Source organism: Pistacia vera, unplaced genomic scaffold (assembly GCF_008641045.1).
Source record: "Pistacia vera cultivar Batoury unplaced genomic scaffold, PisVer_v2 Contig44, whole genome shotgun sequence".
In the NCBI taxonomy this organism is placed as follows: Eukaryota; Viridiplantae; Streptophyta; class Magnoliopsida; order Sapindales; family Anacardiaceae; genus Pistacia; species Pistacia vera.
This window is the reverse complement of record NW_022196268.1, coordinates 426202-447006: the sequence shown is the minus strand read 5'-3', so window position 1 is coordinate 447006 and position 20805 is coordinate 426202. Positions and strand designations below refer to the sequence as shown.

At 34.0% G+C, this 20805-nt stretch overlaps 3 protein-coding genes across 8 annotated transcripts; 2 read left to right on the top strand and 1 right to left on the bottom strand.

Annotated features, from left to right (window-relative positions):
* Window positions 1-4047: 4047 nt before the first annotated feature.
* Window positions 4048-9940, bottom strand: LOC116144169 (serine/arginine-rich splicing factor SR30-like). Of its 6 annotated transcripts, none has more exons than XM_031429626.1 (14): window positions 9785-9940; window positions 9454-9543; window positions 8891-8956; window positions 8708-8782; window positions 8499-8607; window positions 8368-8414; window positions 8163-8220; window positions 7690-7739; window positions 7503-7559; window positions 7286-7416; window positions 7109-7204; window positions 4645-4678; window positions 4412-4507; window positions 4048-4303 (listed from the first exon to the last, which is right to left on the bottom strand). In XM_031429626.1, exons 2-14 carry the CDS (start codon window positions 9538-9540, stop codon window positions 4286-4288), a joined length of 924 nt encoding a protein of 307 aa, XP_031285486.1. In that variant the 5' UTR covers window positions 9541-9543; window positions 9785-9940; the 3' UTR covers window positions 4048-4285. The 6 variants fall into 6 exon arrangements, 2 of the variants coding, with proteins under 2 accessions (XP_031285486.1, XP_031285488.1); XM_031429628.1 differs by having other exon boundaries at window positions 4416-4507; window positions 9454-9545; window positions 9785-9928; XR_004130228.1 differs by lacking the exon at window positions 4048-4303 and adding an exon at window positions 5251-5335 and having other exon boundaries at window positions 4410-4507; window positions 4645-5162; window positions 9454-9545; window positions 9785-9928.
* Window positions 9941-11904: 1964 nt separating this feature from the next.
* On the top strand, window positions 11905-14002 carry LOC116144289. The gene is made up of 3 exons (XM_031429761.1): window positions 11905-12060; window positions 12186-12276; window positions 13533-14002. Exons 1-3 carry the CDS (start codon window positions 11991-11993, stop codon window positions 13666-13668), a joined length of 297 nt encoding a protein of 98 aa, XP_031285621.1. The 5' UTR covers window positions 11905-11990; the 3' UTR covers window positions 13669-14002.
* A 910-nt stretch (window positions 14003-14912) lies between these two features.
* Window positions 14913-15543, top strand: LOC116144182 (acetylajmalan esterase-like). Its single transcript, XM_031429637.1, has 2 exons — window positions 14913-15237; window positions 15335-15543. The coding sequence occupies exons 1-2, from the start codon at window positions 14967-14969 to the stop codon at window positions 15541-15543; spliced, it is 480 nt and encodes a 159-aa protein (XP_031285497.1). The 5' UTR covers window positions 14913-14966.
* Window positions 15544-20805: the final 5262 nt, after the last annotated feature.

Here is a 20805-nt window from a genome sequence, read left to right as displayed (position 1 = left end):
CTTGAAGGATTTCCCTCTAGTGATGGTGAGCACTTGGTATGTAAGCTCAAGAAATCCACATACGGTCTAGAACAAGCATCACGTCAATGGTGTTTTAAATTCCATGGAGTAATTTCTTTATTCAGATTTGTTGAAAAGCCCATGGATCAATGTATATACTAGAAAGTTAGTGGGAGTGAGATATGTTTTCTTATTTTGTACGTGGATGACATTTTGGTTGCAACTAATGATAAAGGGTTTGCTACATGAGGTAAAACAATTCCTCTCTAAAAATTTCGATATGAAGGATATGGATGAGACATCTTATGTCATTGGCATCAAGATCCATAGAGATAGATTACGCGGTATCTTGGGTCTATCTTAAGAAACCTATACCAATAAGATTTTAGAGAGATTTCAGATGAAAGAATGTTCACCAAGTGTGAATCCCGTTGTAAAGGGTGATAAGTTCAATTTGAACCTATGCCCAAAGAAAGATTTTGAAAGGGAACAAATGAAGAACATTCTATATGCTTCTGCTGTCAGAAGCTTGATGTATGCTCAGGTCTATACATGGCCTGACATTGCAATTGCTATTGGAATGTTAGGACAATATCAAAAGAATCCAAGCATAGACCATTGGAAAGCTACAAAGAAAGTGATGAGGTACCTTCAAGGAACCAAAAACTACATGCTTATGTATAGACGGATGACAATCTAGAAGTAATCGGCTATTCAAATTTAGACTTTGCTGGCTATGTTGATTTATGTAAATCAACATCAGGATATGTTTTCATAATGGCTGGTGGAGCTGTATCTTGGAGAAGTATCAAGTAGTCCTTGACTACTACTTCCACTATGAAAGCTGAGTGCGCTTCTTGTTTTGAGGCTACTTCACATGGTGTTTGGATAAAAAGTTTCATATGTTGGCTTAAAGTTATGGATTCTATTTCTAAACCATTAAGAATGTACTATGACAATTCAGCTGTTGTCTTTATGGCTAAGAATAACAAAAGTCGAAGTAAACACATTGACATTAAGTACTCAACCATAAGAGAACATGTTAAAGAAAAGAAAGTGGTCATTGAGCACGTAAGTACTAAATTGATGATCATTAATCCTTTGACTAAAGGCATGTCACCATTGAAATTCAAGGATCAAGTAGAGAAAATGGGACTTGATTCCACTATGTAGTTGTATCTACAATGCTTGGATGAAACTCTTATTTATTGTGATGTTTTCTCATATTCATGTGTACCTTAATTTTATTTAAGAAAATTCAACTGTAGGACCAAGAATAAACATAAGGTTTATTCATTAAGTTGCCATATATATAGTGAACTTGAAAAATTAAATGCATTGTAATACATGGAAGATAATACTCGTTTTTAGAAGACTTTTTGCCATGATTCATGGATTTGTTTCTTAAGAAAATAATGTTTTAAACGTGTGGACCAAGTGGGAGAATGTAACATTTACATAACATACAACGTAAAAGTGAAAACTGGTTTTGTATTAAATCAGTTTATTGTATTAATGGTCCACATTTTGCTTTAGTTCAAAAGTTTCTTTTTCAGTTTTTGTAACCATTATAACCAAAGTTATAATAGTCATTAAGTTTGGCCATTAAAGCTTGATAGGAGCTTTGGCTGTAAATTGAGATTTTGGCCCCTAGGCTCATATACTCAACTCAAACAAAATACACCATCATATTGAGTGTTCTAAGAGCTTAGAAGAGACAAAACGCGAGAGAAAACAATAGGTGTGTGATTGAGAGCATCAATGGTTGGAGGTAAGTTTCTTGTTTTATTTTTAGTTATTTTGATCCCTTTGGTTTGTCAATTATGCATCTAGAATCAAAGATTATTCAACATAACTAACATTTGTCGCTCCTCCACAACTTGTGTAGAGGTTTGTTCCAAGGATGGGTGCGACGCGGGCAGAGGCAAGGCCAGGGAATAGGATCCCCAACCCCGTACCCGACACCCTAAGGGATTACTGGTACCCATTGCAAGTATGGTAAGGAATACCTATGCTTGCCCTACGGGGATGGGGTGACCCCTATTCCTGCCTCGCTCACCCCGTATATCAAGGAACTAACGGGGAAAATTCCCTCTAATTCCTCGAGTTAAAGGATCTCTTAACACACTAAACAGTTTCATTTTAATCTAGCACATTAAACAATTTCATTTCTACCATCATTAATCAATCATTAAAAGATATACCATCCGCAAAGAAAACTTTATCAAATTCAAATTCACACCTATCATCTACTTCAGAATTACACCAACCTTGAGAGCTTGAGGGGTCCAAAATGTCAACCAAGTGGAGGACATGGGTAATAGCATATATACACAGTTTTGATATGAGATACAAAGTCATAATTGAGTGAAAATTGTACTCCAGTTCTTGCAAACATCTGCCATAGATACAAAATCACTTAAACCTGACTTCTCCGAGATCATCTCTAAGATAGGATTAGGAATCGATTTCACTATTGTACGGTTACCCCCAATAGCAGTTTTATTTTCAGGAAGAGTATATGAACTAATTCGTAATTAACTAATAAGAAATAAAGACATATCCGAAAATACAGACTCAAATATGAACTAACACCAACACTTATATTGCAATTTGAAACGCTGCGTTTTGGATCCTAATTTGTCTTTTTCTTTCTTATTTGTTTACTCAGAAGAATAAGATATTTCATAATAAAATTTTGATAAATTTTCATTTTGCAAATTTATTACATTGAATATCAAAATTAAAAACAAACTCATTTTACTTCGTCAATTAATTAATAAATCAATTTTACCATAATATACTTGGTCAATTAAATTACGTTAAAATTGATAAACCTACATTCCATAGTAACGTAATTTACTTGATCAACTATATTTTGTTAAAAATGAAAAATCCAAATTCAATGTTAACATAATTTACTTGCACAATTACAATATATTAACATTGACAAAAATATATTTCATATTAACATAATTTACTTGGTCAAATAAATTATGTTAAAATTGACAAATTCAAATTCAATCTTAACAAAATTTACTTGATCAATTAAATTATTTTAAGGTTGTTAGAACATAACTTATTAGGTTAATTAATTAATAAAGTCATAAATCACTATTCACTATTTCACTAGCTACACTCCAACTAAAGAAATTAGAAATTAAACATCATAATTAATTAGTTAATTAATTATTTAAAAAGATAAATGAATTTGTGTAATTAAATTAAATTATTTGTGTTATTTGTTAGTCGTGTCAATTCATTAGAGAAATTTATGAAATTAGCAAATTTAAATTAACTTTCATTGATAATATATATATACTCATATGATCTTGATTCTTGAAAATATTATCAAATCAATTACTTATTTGAAAACATAATAGATTAATAATTTTTATTCTTTATTCAAATTTAAAAGTAATTTTGAATAAATTATTATTAATTGAACACAAAGATTTATTTTCGGTCATTAGAACTTAAAATGTCAAAAAATTATAATTATAATTAATTGAACGATGCAAGGTAGGTAATGTGCAGGGACAGGTACAAGGCTCAACAGGTCGAGATCGTCGACAATCCCATCCCTGCTCTATACCCAAAGACGGGGAATTTCCTCATCCTCGTTCCCGTCCCCATCCTTGAATTTTTTGGGTAATCCCAACCCCATTTGATACGGGTCGAATAAAACGTCTATCCTTCTTGTGACCAGATGACAAACCCTTTAACTTCTAAGATTAGTTATACCCAAAGTCTTGTTCAGAGAGAGACAATTACTAGATTTACCCAAAAACATAATAGTCCCAACTTTTTTTACCAATTTGGGAGTATAATACAACAATTCCTCTTCATTAAACAGGACATAAATAAGTTATATTATTCATCTTCACATATTCGTCTTGACAATAGTAAAATTGAATTGTGTTATACTTCTTGAAAGCATTCAAAAGGGGCCAACTAAATTCTCATTAGTCACAAACTTTTATCATCTAACCAGAAAACATGTAGAGAGAATTGCCAAAAAACGAGTACAAAACCATCACAATAAAATAACCAAAGAAATTTATCATCTCAATATCAATCCTTGGGAGTCCAAATTTCATTCAGAAAAATAAGAGTACATGATCCTTCAATAATAATATTTCAAATTCATAGGTAGTGTGCTATACCTAATCATATTATTAATGAGATGTCCTAGCATTTCACCATAGAAGTTCAACTAAGACTAATGTTAACATATAAGCTGTTCACAATAACACAACCCCTGAAGGCACCAACCAAGTCAGGATCAATCATCAGATCTCACCTGCCAATATCACCATAACCAGAATCAGGAAGTTGAGGAGAATGTAAAAGATGGTATATCATTGATAAAAAATAACGAAAGTCAAGTGATATATGAGACGAATCATACTGACGGTGAACGGGATCGCGAAACACTTGGACTCCTGCTCTGACTCCAACTTGGACTACGCTCTCTTCGGCTTCTACTCACACGTCTGCCGCGAGGCTGCATATTATAGGATTCATTATCAAATATTGTTCAACAATAGATGTTGCAAGATTAAGCCAACATGAATTTACACTATATGAATCATTTTCCTTCAAAAGTTAAAGATCGAAAATCCAGATTTAAATTTCACTTACAGGTGACACTGGAGATCTGGATCTAGAAGGTGATCTGCAAAAAATTCCAGAAACAATCCAATTCAATAGAACAATCCTTTATAACCTTTGATCCATAAGCCTCAACGCCATTTCCACCGCAATGTGAACACATTCAGAAATAGAAAATTACCATCAATCTTAGCAGCAATCAACAGTAAAACATCAAACCAGTATCGTATTATTGCACCTCACCATTTACTACCGATCCTTCCCCAGCATGTAATGTGAGCTAAAATAGACAAAAGATAAAAAGAAACCAGGCAAAAAGAGAATGGCGCACAATAATACAAAGTACAACAGGAAAGAAACACATCCACACAGTCTATATATATCACCAAATTAACGAGAATCCTGGGCAAAAGTTTGACAGAGCCAGAAATCTTGAACTTGTCAATAGCGCAGACTCATTGGGGATGGTGTCAAATCAATTGTACTTAAATCAGTATCCAGCTTTAAAATTGCTACCCATCCATCTTTCTTATACTGATCCATGCTAGCTTTCATTGGAACAGCATGCATAACATGTCAGAATTATTAAACCATTAGGGTTTTTCCAGAGGTGCTCATCAACAAAAACAGTATTACCTCAAGAACAAAATGAGTTGCAGGCTTTAGGCACCACATCCCATCAAGTTCCTAACATCCAATCCCAGGTCGCCGCAAAGGAGATCTAGCAAACAAACAGGCAACCTTCATAAACAAGGTAAGGCAACGGCTAACCCACAAATCCTTTTCTCAAATTTCCCCATTGAACTTTGAAAAATAAAACTTTGAAGTTTGAAGGGCAAGCCCAAGTTGTAGTAAGAAGGTATTTACAAAGAAAAACAGAATGGATCATTATGATAAGAATTGTCATAAAGAAATTGCAAGCAAAGTGACACTGAAATACTTCTCACAAGTCCAGCAAAAGATAATGTTGGGGTCCTTTTTGGAAACACAATAAGATTTCAAAGTGAGATGCACAAATCATGTGCTGGAATAAAAGCAATATTTGAAAAAAAAAGAGGAAATAAAAGCAATAAATATAAAAAGGTATCATTGCCAGAGATTATGGAGAACACAATGGAAAGATGCAAACGGAAGTCTATGAAAAACAAATAAAATGAAAATGTTTTAAGCACTTGTAAGAGGAAGTATTTCCTTCCAAGTGTCAAGCCTGGAGAATATGTAATAATAGGCAAGAATTGCAACTCTATAACTGGCAGGGAATCACACAGAGTAAAGATTTTACAAGCAACCATCCATTAAGCAACGATATAGAAATCAAATATATAGGGGTTTATATTACTGGGTGGTTGAAGTGACCACAAGCACTAGACCTAAACACAACTAAAGTCAGCTATTCTTTAGCTGAGTACGCTCATTAATTACCATATATGTCATTCGAAGTACCGACTTTGAGGATTACCATGTGAATGGAATATTTTGTAAAATTATGATGAGCTGACAACTTCAATAAGAGTGAACCTGAATAGGGGTAATATTTGGAGTCTAGAACCAGAAAGACTTTAAAGTTAAATCATGAGAAGATTGTCAAAATGTCAAATTTTAAAGAATAATGTGATGTCAACATATGCATAAACTCCTAGATGATGAACTGCAATAATCCCAAGCAGAGACCAAATAATGACAAGATGACAGTTTTGAAGGTTCTGGAATTGACAACTCAAGCTTGGTTTAACCACACAAAACTAGACAAGCCAGAATAAATCATTGACCAGCTCAACTTTAGCCAAGCTTGGTGTACTTATTTTGCAGTCTGATGTTAGCCCTACAGAGCAGGAACAGGCTAGCTACCACAGTTTCAAAAACTTGAAACTCATAATGCCTCAGGAAGGAAGTTCTATAAAGCATACAAAGGAAATAATAGCAGCTGCAATAATGCAGTAGGAATAATACAGCTGCTAGCTAGCCAGCCATGACATCAGTAAATTTCACTGTGTTTACAATGGGAAAGGTGAAAAGCCAGCAAGTTAAACTGAGCAGTTAACTATTTTTTCCCCTCATAAAAGAAAAAAAAGAGAGAAGGTAACAAGATGATAATTGCTGCGAATTTCCAACTGGTGAACAGCAACATAACTGACAAAAGTTAAAGAACTTGACTTAAAGCATATTGTTATTCAGTGCAATTCCCAGCCGCATGATTATCTGTTAGCGATACTGGATGCTAAAAACTCATCTTATCAGACATAATTAGGCATATTTAACAGGGAAAAAAGGTACTAACCAAGAAACATTAACAAACGGTTTTTATAAAGGGAGCTGCTACGTAAAAGCCACATGCAACACTTAATGAATACACACACACACACACACACACACAAAAAAAAAAAAAAATACAAATTCATTAAATAACTACATTTATGAACAAACTATTTATTGCATCTCAGAATTTCATTTTTATATTTTATTTTCCTAGGAAAAAAAATCAGCAAGACTATACCTTGAATAAGAGCGGCCAGGTGATCTTGAGTAAGAACTAGACCTAGCAGGAGATACAGATGGAGACCGACGTGAATATTTGGCCCTGGGAGAAATGCTGCATACGCTCAAACCCAGTCAATTTGTATTCTGCCTAAGCCAACTTTATAAGTTTTATTGTAAAAAAACTAAATCAGACCTCCTGCTCCTATCGCTGTAGCTGAGGCTGCGACTTCTGCTTCTTGAATAATATGGGCTACGACTTCGGCTTCTTGAATTATATGGACTGCGACTAGGGCTTCTAGAGTACCTTGAATCATACTCCCTCACCTAGATAACATGAAGAGGTAAGTACAAGCGATGTAGATGTGCATCCGGAATTCAGGATTTAGCACTGAAAAATTAACGAGGCATACCCGTACATAAGACCGAGAAAATGCATTACGAAACGCAGATCCATTGAGCTTCTTTATCTACAAAGTCAAAGCAGAAGAAAATATTACGAGAAACACTTAAAGAGGTTGTCACAGTCATTCTTCCAACCATCCCCAACCACATAAAACCAATAATGATTTTCCGATGAAGTACAATAAACTAACTTACAGCATATTTCATATCATCATAGGTTGTGTAATCCACAATTCCAGTCATACCTGCAAATATACCACGTTAAAGATACATAAATTTTCAAGTAATGATTTCTCATATGTTTAAAGTAACAATTTCTTATATGCCTTAAAAAGTCATCTACCTACATCAGAGTTCTATAATAAGCCATATCAGGTCAATCACCTTAATAGCACTGACCAAACTGTAATAAGTAATATATTCTCTCCACCCACAAAAATCCACAAATATTCAACAAGAGATTCTAATCACCCCCTGCAGTCTACCTGACATATCCATCTTAACTTCTTCAAAAATCAACTACAACTTTACTATAATCCGTAGTTGGTATTAAAAAAATGAACCATTACATTGCCTCTAATACCAAATGCCATTACCCTGCCAAGCAAGGACGTACCATATAGAAAACATCCCACACAAACAAAACTAAACACTGGAAATTTACTTACCCCCACGATCACGAAACACTTGAGAGAAACAGACATCCCCAGCTCTACGCATGTGATCCTGATCATTGAAGACATGAGCAATACTCAATTAATTAAAAAGGTCCATAAGCTCAATTATCCTCAAAATAAAAAGGCAATAGTCAATTCCTAATTAAATCCACACAAATTACAACACACAGTTATTGGAAATATCCATCACACTCACCTTAAGGTCTTGCCATGAAGCAGAAGAAGGTAATCCAGTCACCAAAACTGTAACATGAAAATTATATAAGATCACTCATCAATTGGATGTAGCTTTCTGAGAACACAAGTGCTGTCAAAGGCAACACATACCACGATAGTCGGTGCGCCTAGAAACTCCACGGCTACCTCCACTACCACTGTAACTGCTGTAACGATCAACTGATGATGAATGTCTTCGCCCCCCATGTGCAAGTTCAACCTAACACAAATCAGATAAAAATAAAAGCAACAATTCAATAAAGTAGGGAAACAAATAGAAACCGGAGGAAGTAAACAAGCAAGGAAGATTAGCTGCTCACCCGCAATCTGTATCCATCAAAATTATAGCCATCCCGACCACGAATTGCATCTTCAGCATCACGGTAATCCTCAAACTGAAATTCAGATGATAAAGCAAATTGAAAAATGCCAGAAAAAATGTAACCTATTAAATCCTTCCACAATTCAAGTACTTCTATATCAATCGAAAACTACTAACTCACCTCGACAAAGGCATAACCCGGAGGTCTGGGAGGGATCTTCAAGTCAATATCAACAATGGGCCCATACTGCAATCACAGAGTCAATACAAATTCCTTATAGTCCTTACCAAGCCAAAACATATATCATACAGGTTCACCAACAGCATCTCGCATTATTATTACTTATACAAAAAGAAACAAAGGCGACGCCAATAATACAAAAACTCACAATAAAATACAAATTGATTACCTATCTGCACTTAAGGTGGTTCGAAATGCAAATATTGCATCATAATAAAATATTCCTACTTATAATCAACAATAGTTTAGAACTTATGCAACACATCAACAAAAAGAACCAAGCTGAAAACAAACATGCAATGAGTCAAAATTGAAGTACAAACATTTTCCCCAAGCAGAATTATTTATCCCGGTTGGCTGAACAAAAGCAAAAGCCTATTTCACAACCTAAGCATAAGCATGATGACTAATACATAATTTAGTCGATGAAAAATAAAGGGTCCGAATATCATCCCATATCAAACAAGCAAATCATAATTCAAACTAAAACAAAAAGAAAAAACCTTGTAAAACAAGTCTTCAACTTCTCTCATTCGAGTATCTCCAGGAAGATTCCCCACGTAGAGTGTACGGCTCGATCGGCTGCTCATTTTCTGTGAAAAAGAAAAAAATCCTAAATCAAACAATAGTAAATGAAAAACTAAAAAAAAAAAAAAAAAAAAAAACATGGCGCAGCAACATAATAAGATTATGATTTTAAATGTTCTGAATGCCAGATCAAAAAAAAACCTTGCTGCGCGATTATGAGACCATAAATTTGAATAATTTAACAAAACTTAACTCAGAATTAATGAAACATAAAATAATTAAGTTAAGAAAACTGTAAACACAGACCTTTTCGCAGAAGAAAGTGGAGATAGAATGGTTTAGAAGATGGAGAAGAAGACGGTTCTGGAAGAATGCTCTTGTGGCATCTTTCAGTGAGGGCTTGAGGCTGAAAGAGAGAGTCGGGAAGGATCCTCTGGTGTCACGTGGACGGTTGTCGTTTGAGAGTTAGATTTTGATCCGACGGTTGAAGATGAGCAAGTTTGCCAAATAGGATGCCAAGTCGTTTAGCTGTCATAAATATGAACGAGTTGTCGGATCAAGACTTGAATTTGCAATGAATCAAATGATTGATTCGAGCTCAATGGGCCACATGTGGCCCATTGACTTTTGGGCACGTGGAACATTTGCCTTACTTTTGTCTTTTTGTGTTGACTAAGTCAACCCAATGTCAAATTTGTCAACTACAATATATTAATGTTAAATAAAATTTTCTAACGATTCTCTGACAGCTCATTTACGGTATAGAGAGATTGTCGTTATTTTAAAAAGACGTTTCGCTCATTAGCATAGGATTACTTAAAATGTTAAATTACTCTTTAGAAAAATATGATTCTTAATTAATGCGTACGTTATATTAATATGTTCAGTTATAAGGGATAAATTAATAAGTATCTTACTTAAATTATTAAATTATCTTCTAATTAATTATTATTATTATTATATTATTTTGTAATTTGATTTTTATATGGATTATATAACCCCTGTATTTAAAAACTTAGCAAAAATAACCTCATAATAAAAGTTTGAAAAATCAACAAAGTACCTTCACCAACCCACTCACCATCGGCCGCCAGCAACCATCACAGGCCGCCGGAAGCCAGCAACCTAACGATGCACAGAAGGCAGGAAATGATCTCCGATTTCCTATCTTTCGTGCGTCGTATGGTTATTTCTGACCAGATATCTAGTCGAAAATGGCTAGACGTGACAGATCTGGCCATCGACAGCCAGATCTAATCTGGCCATCAACGGCCAAGTCGATGGCCATTGACGGCCAAATCTGGCACACGGCCATTTTTTATCTTCTGTGCATTGTTCCTGCAGCGACGGTGGTTGCTGATGACAGGCGGTGGTAGATGGGTGGGGGTGGTGGCTTGGGTGGGCTGTAATTTTTTTTGAATTCAAAGGTAATTTTGTTCAAAAAGTTAATTAATTGGTGTGAAATAGTAAAAATCATATTCATGTAAATAAATTAAAAAATAATGGCATTATTGTTTTAAAATTTTATTAATAAGGGATAAAATTATAAAAAAAAAGATAACCCTAATAATCTTATAATACTTAAGAAAATAGAGGTATTTATCTCAAATATTATAAATAATAACCGTTATTGATATTTAAAGATTATCGGTATCTTATATTATTTGACAACTAAACACGGTAATTAAGTAATATAAGATAACTTAACTCCAATAATCTCACATAACCTCCAACCAAACGTCTCCTAAAGGATTTTTATTATTAAATTATACATCGTAAAAGGGTTTATGCCATTACCTCTTCGTTGAATCACATTAGTATAAACTGTTTTACAATTTTGCCACGGTCACATGATAAGCTCATTTAATAAAACTTTTACTATAATTTATTAGTAACTTTCCTCCATTATCTAGTAATAACCTTCGTTTTATTGTTTTATTATAATAAGAGTAATGTTATGAAAGAAACACATCAAATGTGATGAAATATTGATCATCAATTAATATTAATTTATGATCATGATTATGTCACATCATTTGATGTATGAATTTAGTATACTCTTTTTAGTGACTATATTATTTTATTTATAATAATTGATCAATAATTAGCTTCTATGGTTCAATAATAATGGTTATTATGAGAAATGATTTTGAAAATTAATAGGAGAGGGTTTATTACCCCCACTTTGCCAACGTGGTGACATGGATGATTCAAACATGTAGATGACGTGGCTCGTAGATTACCATTTAAATTTAAACATAAAACCTAAAATTAAACACGTGTAATAACAGCTAGACTCAAAAATCCACGTGGCATGATGTGAACAGTTGAAACATTGACGGTGAACAAACGCTGTTAAATTGTACACGCAATTCCACCCGGTTTCTGCCCACTGTTTTTTATAAGGAGCTCCACAATCTCAACTTCGCTTCGTCTTGCGTTTTCAATTTTCTCTTTTTACATTGACAAAATCACAAAAAAGAACGCACCTTGCATTCATTCTTTCTCTACAATGGCGGATGCTAAGACAAAGTTCGAATCTTTTAGGGAATGGATTGTTGAACACAAGCTTAGAACCGTTGGTGAGTTTTTTATATTCTTTTTTCCGATGTGGGTTTGTGTTTTTTTTTTTTTTTTTGTGTTGGGGGATTTTTTTTTTTTTTTGTTGGTTTTATTGATTTGTGTTGTTGTTGGTTTTGTTGACAAGGGTGTTTATGGCTTAGTGGGATCACGGGCTCTATCGCTTACAATTGGACTCAGCCCAATATGAAAACCAGCGTCAAGATCATTCATGCTAGGTGAAGTTTGATCCGTTATCATGAATTATCTATGTGTTTGTTTTTAATTTTCTTTCTGTTGTTGTTTGGGTGAAATTTTTATTTGTTTGTGTTGTTGATTTAGGTGGGCAGGTTTTATATGAGATGTGGAGAGAGTAATCAAATATTAGGAAAAACAAATTTTAACTTTTGAATATACTTGTGAATGTTTGAGATTCAATCAATTAAGGGGTTTATTGATCAAATGGTTTTATTTCTCTTTGGTGAAATGGATTTACATGAGAAGTTTTAGGCTTGAAATTGTTTTTATTTGTTTCATGGCGGAAGCTGGATTTATGTGTTGGAATGATTCAAATTGTGATTAGGTCGAAAAGGCGAAATCCCATTTCTACAGGGTGTTTTTAGTGTATGAAACTAGTTATCATATGCATTGCAATTTGATGTTTCGTCTGTTTTAACTTGTTCTCTGATTTGGTAAGTTTCTAATAGATTTTGTTTTGAGGCCTCACTTAACATGTATAAACACCCTGTCTGGAAAATTTGTCCATTCTTGAATTGTTACCCCGACATGTCATCATAGACAAGGTATTTTTTGAGTTACTGGTGATGTTCTAATTTTTATGCATGACTCTTTTTCGCGACAAAGAAAGATTGGCGGTGGTGAGTTTATGTTGATGTAATGGAGGTATTTTCAAAAGTTGGGTGATCTGGTTGGTTGTGGATTTTACAAGTTGTTGGTTCCATCAGGAAGCAAAATGGTTGTGGCTTGTTGGGCCCCTAAAAGGGATGTGTCTTTCGGTTTTTGAGTGTGTGCATTTGAAAGAGGTAGACAAGGTGATTTGAAGACATGAGAATGAGAACTTAATTTTATCTAGTCTTATGGCTGACAGTTGTGAAGCTTGTTAAGACCTCACATGTTTTTATTTCCTTTTATTAAGTTAGGGGTTCTTTAGCCCCAACAAAAAGGTTCATGGAGGTTGGAGTTCTAAGTGGACAAGGCCTTTACCTAGTAGGTTGAAGTTTAGTTTCTCCGTATTGTTGTTGAGGCCTGGAACCATGATACACACAGTTGAATTCTTATTGCAAGCATCTTGTTTCTAGTACTTGCTTTGAAGTTAGCCCTTGGAATTCATAACAAAGACGCAATTATTATCCTGAACCTTTTTATCAGCTGTTTGTCACGAATGTTACACATTTCTATTTATGTTTTGGATTTCAGGCTTTGCTGTACTCTTTTCAACGAGCTAATTATCTGCCATTTACCAATTTAAACGCAGGTTGCATGCTCAGGCTCTTACTCTGGCTGCATTAGCCGGTGCTGCGGTGGTTGAATACTATGACCACAAATCTGGACAGAAGGCTGAGCGATATGCGAAGTTCCTCCCAGCTGATGCCTACTCACACAAGGACTAAATAAATAACCTTTTGTTTGGCGCCTACTCATTCAAGGACTAAGTAGCCATTCGTTCAGCATATACTTAAACAAATTATTGCTAAGCATACATTGAATGGATAGTTGCAGGAGTTTTTTTGTTGGAGAGGATTACATTGCTACTTCAATACATTTTTTTTTTCGGTGGTTGTATTGGTTGTTGAACATATCAAAAGCAGTACTGATATTTATTACTCAAATTGATCAACATCAAGTGTGTGAGAAAGATCATAGAAAATAATGTATTTTCTCAATGTTACATTGCATAATCAGTAATATGCTTATTTCAGTTAAATAAAATTACATATTGTGGCATCTTTATCAAGCACCTTCTGCCTAAATTCCTTTTTTTTTTTTTTTTTTTTTTAAATCTATTTTTTTATATGTGTTTTAGAGTTGTGAAGGTGTGGGACTGGTGAATGCTTCATAGCTGTTGGGTTATTGAATTTAGCTTCTGTGGATTAATGATGGGGTAACTGTTGGGTTATTGAATTTAGCTTCTGTGGATTAATGATGGGGTAATATCTTTTATCCATGAATTCTGGATTACCATTTACAATGTATATAGATTGAACATCAACTATGCCAAAATATTGTCTCTGCTTTGAGATAAATGGTGTGGAGTGCAGAGGATGATTGGGGATATGAGTTAGACAAAACATTGATTCAAGTATGATCTATTTCAATTTTCAACTCAAAAGTAAATTGATCAGTTAATTAGAAGAAATATTAAAACATTACACGTGCATTGTACTGAAAATACTAAAACCTGCGCATGGAGAACTGTTGTATTGTTCTATCACAGTAAGCAAAGCCTAAATTTGTTGATACTACACAAACTAAATCAGAGAGAATGTAAAAACTTATTAAAAGTAACAACAATCAGAAAAGATTATGTTAAATTTCAGAACCTATATGAGTAAAAAACTGCGACAACGGGTGAATTCCTATAAGACCAGGACAATAATCACTATAAGACAAATTTTTTTTTTTTTTTTTTTTTTTAATAATAAGAGAGAGGGATAAATTATAATACAACTTCTTGTTTGACTGGTTTTTGTAGCTTATTTAGTTTATTATTCCGTCCTAAACTCATAGTTGGAAGTACAAAACTGATTGTGAAGAGATTACCAAAAGAAACAGAAAACAAACACCACAACACATACAAATCGAAATCTTAACCTTTCCACTATATAATAACATTGCACGAGACTTTGATTTCACAAATTTACTATCAATTTGTTCATCAATCCATAGCTAAAGCTGCTTATTCATCAATATGGCTAAGAATTTCAACTTTGTGGCCTGCTCTCTTCTTCTTGCTTTGTTTTCTCTCTTTCTTCTTGCTCCTCCCTCCCCATGCCACTCTCTCATTCTCAAATTTTGTAAGTTCAACGCCATATATCAACTCGGGGACTCGATTTCTGACACGGGCAATCTGATTCGGGAGAGCCCTCAGTCTCCGTTTGCTCGGCTACCCTATGGAGAAACCATCTTCAACAAGGCAACCGGGAGATGCTCAAACGGGTTACTAATGATTGATTATATTGGTAAGTAAGACTTTAACTTCTGTTTTGTCCTGATCTTCCCTCCATATTTGTATAACTAATTAATAATTAAACTGCGTTATAATTTGTAAATTTGTAGCTCTATCGGCTGGTGTCCCCTTGCTTGATGCCTACTTGAATCTGAACGCAACACACAGCCATGGCCATGGAGTGAATTTTGCGGTTGCTGGTTCAACTGCTTTGCCTGTGAATGTTTTATNTCCGAACTCAAAACCAAGAGCCACAGAACTACTACTCCTCCCAGTCCCATTATCATCCGGTGATGATGATGATGACAAAACTGGATAGGAATATGAAGCTGTTAAAGCAAAGTGCATGGGACTAGCAGGAGCACTGTAATAGAACCCACCATTAACGGGCTCGGATCCTCGACCCGGACTTGAAGGTGCACTAACATAAGGAGTGGAGCAAGTGCTGTCCATATCTTCAAAGAAGTGATGCTCTTGCTCTTGCTCTTGCTGTTTCCCCGAGTGGGCATGTTTTGGAAGGTCATTTATAGGGTTTTGGGTATTGTTGGAGGTGAAGTTTAAAGATTGGAGCTCCATTTTTGGATGAAAATGGTGAGAGGTTTTCAGGGAGAAGGAGGGAGAGGGACAAGAAACATGGATGGACGGTGCAAGCTTTGAGTGTGAGCTTGTGCTTAATTTTGGGGTTTTGGTTTGATTTATTTATATGACAAAATGTATTGTCCGTACAATAATTTTAGGCCACACATCTTTTGGAGAATATTTTCGTGGAGTAAACAACTTGTTCCCACCCAAAGTTTGCCTTACTACCATTTTCCCTCCCCAAAAATTTTGAAATACCACTTTTCCACCCAAAATTATATTCCGTTACTATCCAAAATATATTTTACTTTCTCAATTGGCATTCGACGAGTTACCAGGGGCCAAGGTGAGAGGGATTTTGTAGAATAGAGACTGGTGGATCGAATGATAGTGACCGATTAAATACTTATTGTTGAAACCAACCAGAAAATCAGCTAAGAATAGGAAATTATAACTTTGCAATGACCGGTAATCAGTAAGAAATCAATTATAGAAGTGAGAAGATTTTTATAGAGAGGAGACCGGAGGTTCAAATGGTGATGACAGAGAGAATTTTTGCTATTGAAATAGACCAGATTAGCTTTGGTAATAACAGAATATAAACTTTGGGTGGAAAATGGGTGTTTTGAAACTTTGTGGGTGGAAAATTGTCATTATCGTTTACTCTATTTTCATGACTTAATCATTTGTCACATTTTATTTTATTAAGTTTTATTAGGAACTCAAACCTTATTTTTGTTTTTAACCAGGGTTACAGTCAATGTGTGGACACCTTGACTAATCAACTCAATTAATCCTAAAAGAGATTAGCGTAAGAACCTACCGTCAAGACCCTCGCTTACATCGGGATGCTCAAATTAAGAATCAATCCTGAGACTGTAGGCCTATCTACATTATCCTCCATTTGCCCTAACTAGTTGGGCTACCCAGAGATAGGTGGAACTCAAACTTTATCCTTTTATGGAAAAAAATTATGATAATAAATGTTCCGATTTAACATTGTAGGGTATGTAATACCAATAACACTACGGATACCGAAATATTTGCACCGAAATATTATACCGGCCTACGTGTAAGACATCTCTAAATTTTTTAACAATTTTTTTCTAATGAACGGTCGTCTATCAAATTTGGACGGCCGTTCACTCATATGGACACCGATCCATATTATATGGACGGACGTCCATATACAAGGGACGGGCGTCCCCCATAAATAAAATACAATAAAAAGTTTTTTTTTTATTAAGTATGGACGGGCGTCCATTACGAATGGACGCCCGTCCATACTTAATAAAAAAAAATATATATTCTAAACATGGATACTGCTTCTTCTTCTTCCTTTCGGAAATGTTTACCTTCTTCTTCTTCAAGCCAAGCCAAAACTGATCGCCTCTCCAGCCACTATTAATTTACTTTTCCAGATAACCATGATCCCTCTTTACACGCTACAAACTAAACCATAAAACCAATGCCAATAACTCAACTAAAGCAAACATCACACTGAGAAGTCTACACATTCACAAAAAACAATTAAAAAGAATATCCGTGAGAGGGATATATCCAATTTTGCTCTAGAAAGCTTGGACACATCACTGCTGAGCACGTCAAAATCCATGGCAGCAGATTTCTTCACACTGGTGAGCTCTGAGCTTAAACCAGATACAACTTGCAAGCCTAGGTTCCTGCACTTGGCATCATCAGGATTTTGGCTAGTACCCGAAAGATGAGCACCTTCAATTCTTATAATTTCTTGTACAACAAAATGCTCAGACGAAGAACTAACATGAGAACCCAGGAGCTAGGGAATGAAGACGAAGAAGACGATTTTTTTTTTTTTTAAGTGTCCAAATGTTTTTTTTTTTTTTTTTAAAGTATGGACGGGCGTCCATTCCTAATGGATGCCCGTCCAAACGTTTTTTTTTTTTTTTCTTTAAGTATGGATGGGCGTCCATTCCTAATGGACAGCCATCCAAATATAAGGGACGGCCGTCCAAAATTTATGGACAGCCGTCCCCAAAGTTTATAAAAACTTTTTATTGTATTTTATTTATGAACGGGCGTCCTTTAAATGGGGACGCCCGTCCCTTGTATATGGACGCCCGTCCATATAATATGGACGAGCGTCCATGTGAGTGAACGGCCGTCCAAATTTGATGGACGGCCGTTCACTAGAAAAAAATTGTTAAAAAAATTAGAGACGTCTTACACGTAGGCCGGTACAATATTTCGGTGTAAAAATCCCGGTGTCCGTAGCATTATTGATGTAATACATGGCACTTATGATGGTCACATAAGTAGAGATCCCACAATTTTATGTTTGAACAACGGAAATACTAGGGATACTTTTTTTTTTCATTCAGTCTTGTTAAAAATTATAAAGTCAAATAGTAAAGAGTATTATAGTCTTTCATAACTTTACCCTTATCAGATAACAGATTCCATTAACGGAGATTGATGATGAGTGGGAAATTGTTTTTCTCAAAGTTTATGGATGGAAAAATGTAATTACGAACAAACCTTGGATGGGAAATTGTTATTCACCCTTTTTTTTTTTTTTTATTTAACTTTGAGTAACACTACATTCACTAACACTTCTCACTAACTTTCTTTCACTAACGCTGCATGTTAGCTCACAATTTGTCATTTCACATGGGTTCCACTTGTCTAATAATAGGTCTCATCTAACTAAACCAATCACAAATTCCCACATAGGGTTAGTAAGAGAGATTAGTGAGGTTAGTATCATTGTTTAACTTTATTGTAACATTTTAAGGGATGTAATATATGATGCATACCATGGTCACTTAAGCAGAGATCCCAAAAAAAATTATTTGAATAACGAAAATACTAGCAGCACTCTCTTTCTCTTTTTCGTTTTTTCATCCTTGTTTGACATATGTATACAAACGAAAAAAAAAAATTTAAGTTTGTTTTATAATAAAATTAAAATTCTCTTGAATTGATCGCTTTATAAAGATCTAGTGATACATGTACATTAATAAACATTACAGTCAAATTTTATTTTATTTTATTTTTATTCTTTTTACTTTGTATAATAGAATATAAAAAATAAGAAATACCAACTTGCAAAGGGAAAATCTCAATTATATATATAATATCAACTACTTTATATTGAAAAAAAAAAACAAGGGTATTATCGTCATTTCACTTGCATACTAGTATTAATTAATCTAAGAAGATACCTCAAAAGAAGATGAAAATGGGTTGATTGGTGAACAATTTATTCTCCCTGTTTCAACGAAATCATTTAAATGCAACAACCCCTATAAAGTCAATGCCTGCCAAACCCCAATTAATGCATCCAGTGTAAGGGTATATAGGACGTTACATTTTTCAACTTGTAATATAAAATAAATATTATATAGTTTGAAATATGATAATAAAATGTAGATAGCATTGGGAGAAGAGTAGAGATCTTGGCGGACAAAATGCAAATATTTATTATTTATTATTATATTAAAAGTGAATTGGGTTCATAAAATGTCAAGAGAGCTCCACGTTCTCCTTTCATTTCACCCCACTCTTTGTTCTATTCTATAATCTCTTTATAAGGTATGTACATTTACCAAATATTACTCCGTCACGTCACGGCTCTCCACTTAAATCTTGAAAGCCAGAAGAATTCGAACCTGTAAAATTGTAACCACACATTTTAACGTTTATCCTATCACTTGAATAGTTGGAGAGATTAGTGCTCTTTTTTTAAATGCCTTTGTTTTTTTCTTTTTCTTGGTGATCGAAGGGGTGTACGAACCAGTCTATGCACACCTTAACAAGTCCACCGAGGTCCTGAAGTTAACGACCCTATATACTCTCTAATAGTCATTCGTATTAGAAATCGAGGTAACTCAAACTCATAACCTCTTAAATAATATATTCAAGAGTTATTGTCCAACTACTTGGTCATCCATTCGTGATTTATACGCTTGTTGTTGAAGAGCAAGAAAGCGAAAAGAAGAGATTTTAACATTTCCAATCGAATACCCATGAGAGTTTAGTCGGATAATTAGGTCTGTGGCTTATTCCTATAAAATTTGAGTTCCTAATTACTTTATAAACACATGCATAATCTAATCTAATTTAATCTAATCCTTAAAATCATAGCATATGGATCTCAAAGAGGAAAGAAAAATAGATTGTTCTTAAACTTATTATATAAAATAAAAATAAAAATAGAAATAGAAATAGATAAATAATGACTGACAAATTCTGAAGAAGAATAAAGTTATAGTAGGGTAGAGAAGCCCAAATATTCATAGGATCCTAACTTCTGGGCAGCTATTATATTTCAAGACCATCTAAAACCTCTCTAATTAATAATTAATCATTTGATTAAGGGACAACGACATTTTCCCACCCAAGGTTTGGCAAAACTTCACTTTCCCACGCATCAAGTTTCAAAATGACACTTTCCCACCCTTTGTTAGATTTTGTTATGATTTCTGTTAATATATTTACTGAAAAGACGAAAATACCCTTAAATATTTGACCTTATAAATTTTTTATTATTTTTTAATTAGCCAAAAATTTAAAAAGAAAAAATAATTAAACCCACCTTAAAAGTTAGGAGTAATATTATAGAATTGTTTAAAGTTAAACGATATTAATATTTATCTATTTATAATGTCATCAATATCTCATCCACTATTATTCAATAATCTAATAAATTTATAATGTTTTTCATGATATAATGTTTTTATTTTTACTAATTAACATAGAAAATCAACATTCCTAATTAATTAAATAAACAAAGGGAAAAAAAAATATTTATACTTAAACTAATAAATAATCAAGTAAAGACTTTGACTTAACTAAATTTTAATTTATAATAAACTAATTAAGAAATAAACCATTTAAGGGTATTTTCGTCTTTTCGGTCAAATATTAACATGAAATACTAACAAACCCTGATGAAGTGTAAGAAAGTGTCATTTTGAAACTTGATAGGTGGGAAAGTGTTATTTTTCCAAACCTTGGGTGG

Bases quoted from the DNA above. Each gene is read 5' to 3' on its own strand.
- LOC116144169 (XM_031429626.1), bottom strand. From the start codon at position 9,540: ATGAGCAGCCGATCGAGCCGTACACTCTACGTGGGGAATCTTCCTGGA. The intron at 8,957-9,453 runs GTTTTTTCTTTT...CTGTGATTGCAG, and splicing joins TTGAAGACTTGTTTTACAAG to TATGGGCCCATTGTTGATAT. The intron at 7,560-7,689 runs GTAAGTTAGTTT...TTGACTTTGTAG, and splicing joins ATGATGATATGAAATATGCT to ATAAAGAAGCTCAATGGATC.
- LOC116144289 (XM_031429761.1), top strand. From the start codon at position 11,991: ATGGCGGATGCTAAGACAAAGTTCGAATCTTTTAGGGAATGGATTGTT. The intron at 12,061-12,185 runs GTGAGTTTTTTA...TTTGTTGACAAG, and splicing joins ACACAAGCTTAGAACCGTTG to GGTGTTTATGGCTTAGTGGG. The intron at 12,277-13,532 runs GTGAAGTTTGAT...ATTTAAACGCAG, and splicing joins GTCAAGATCATTCATGCTAG to GTTGCATGCTCAGGCTCTTA.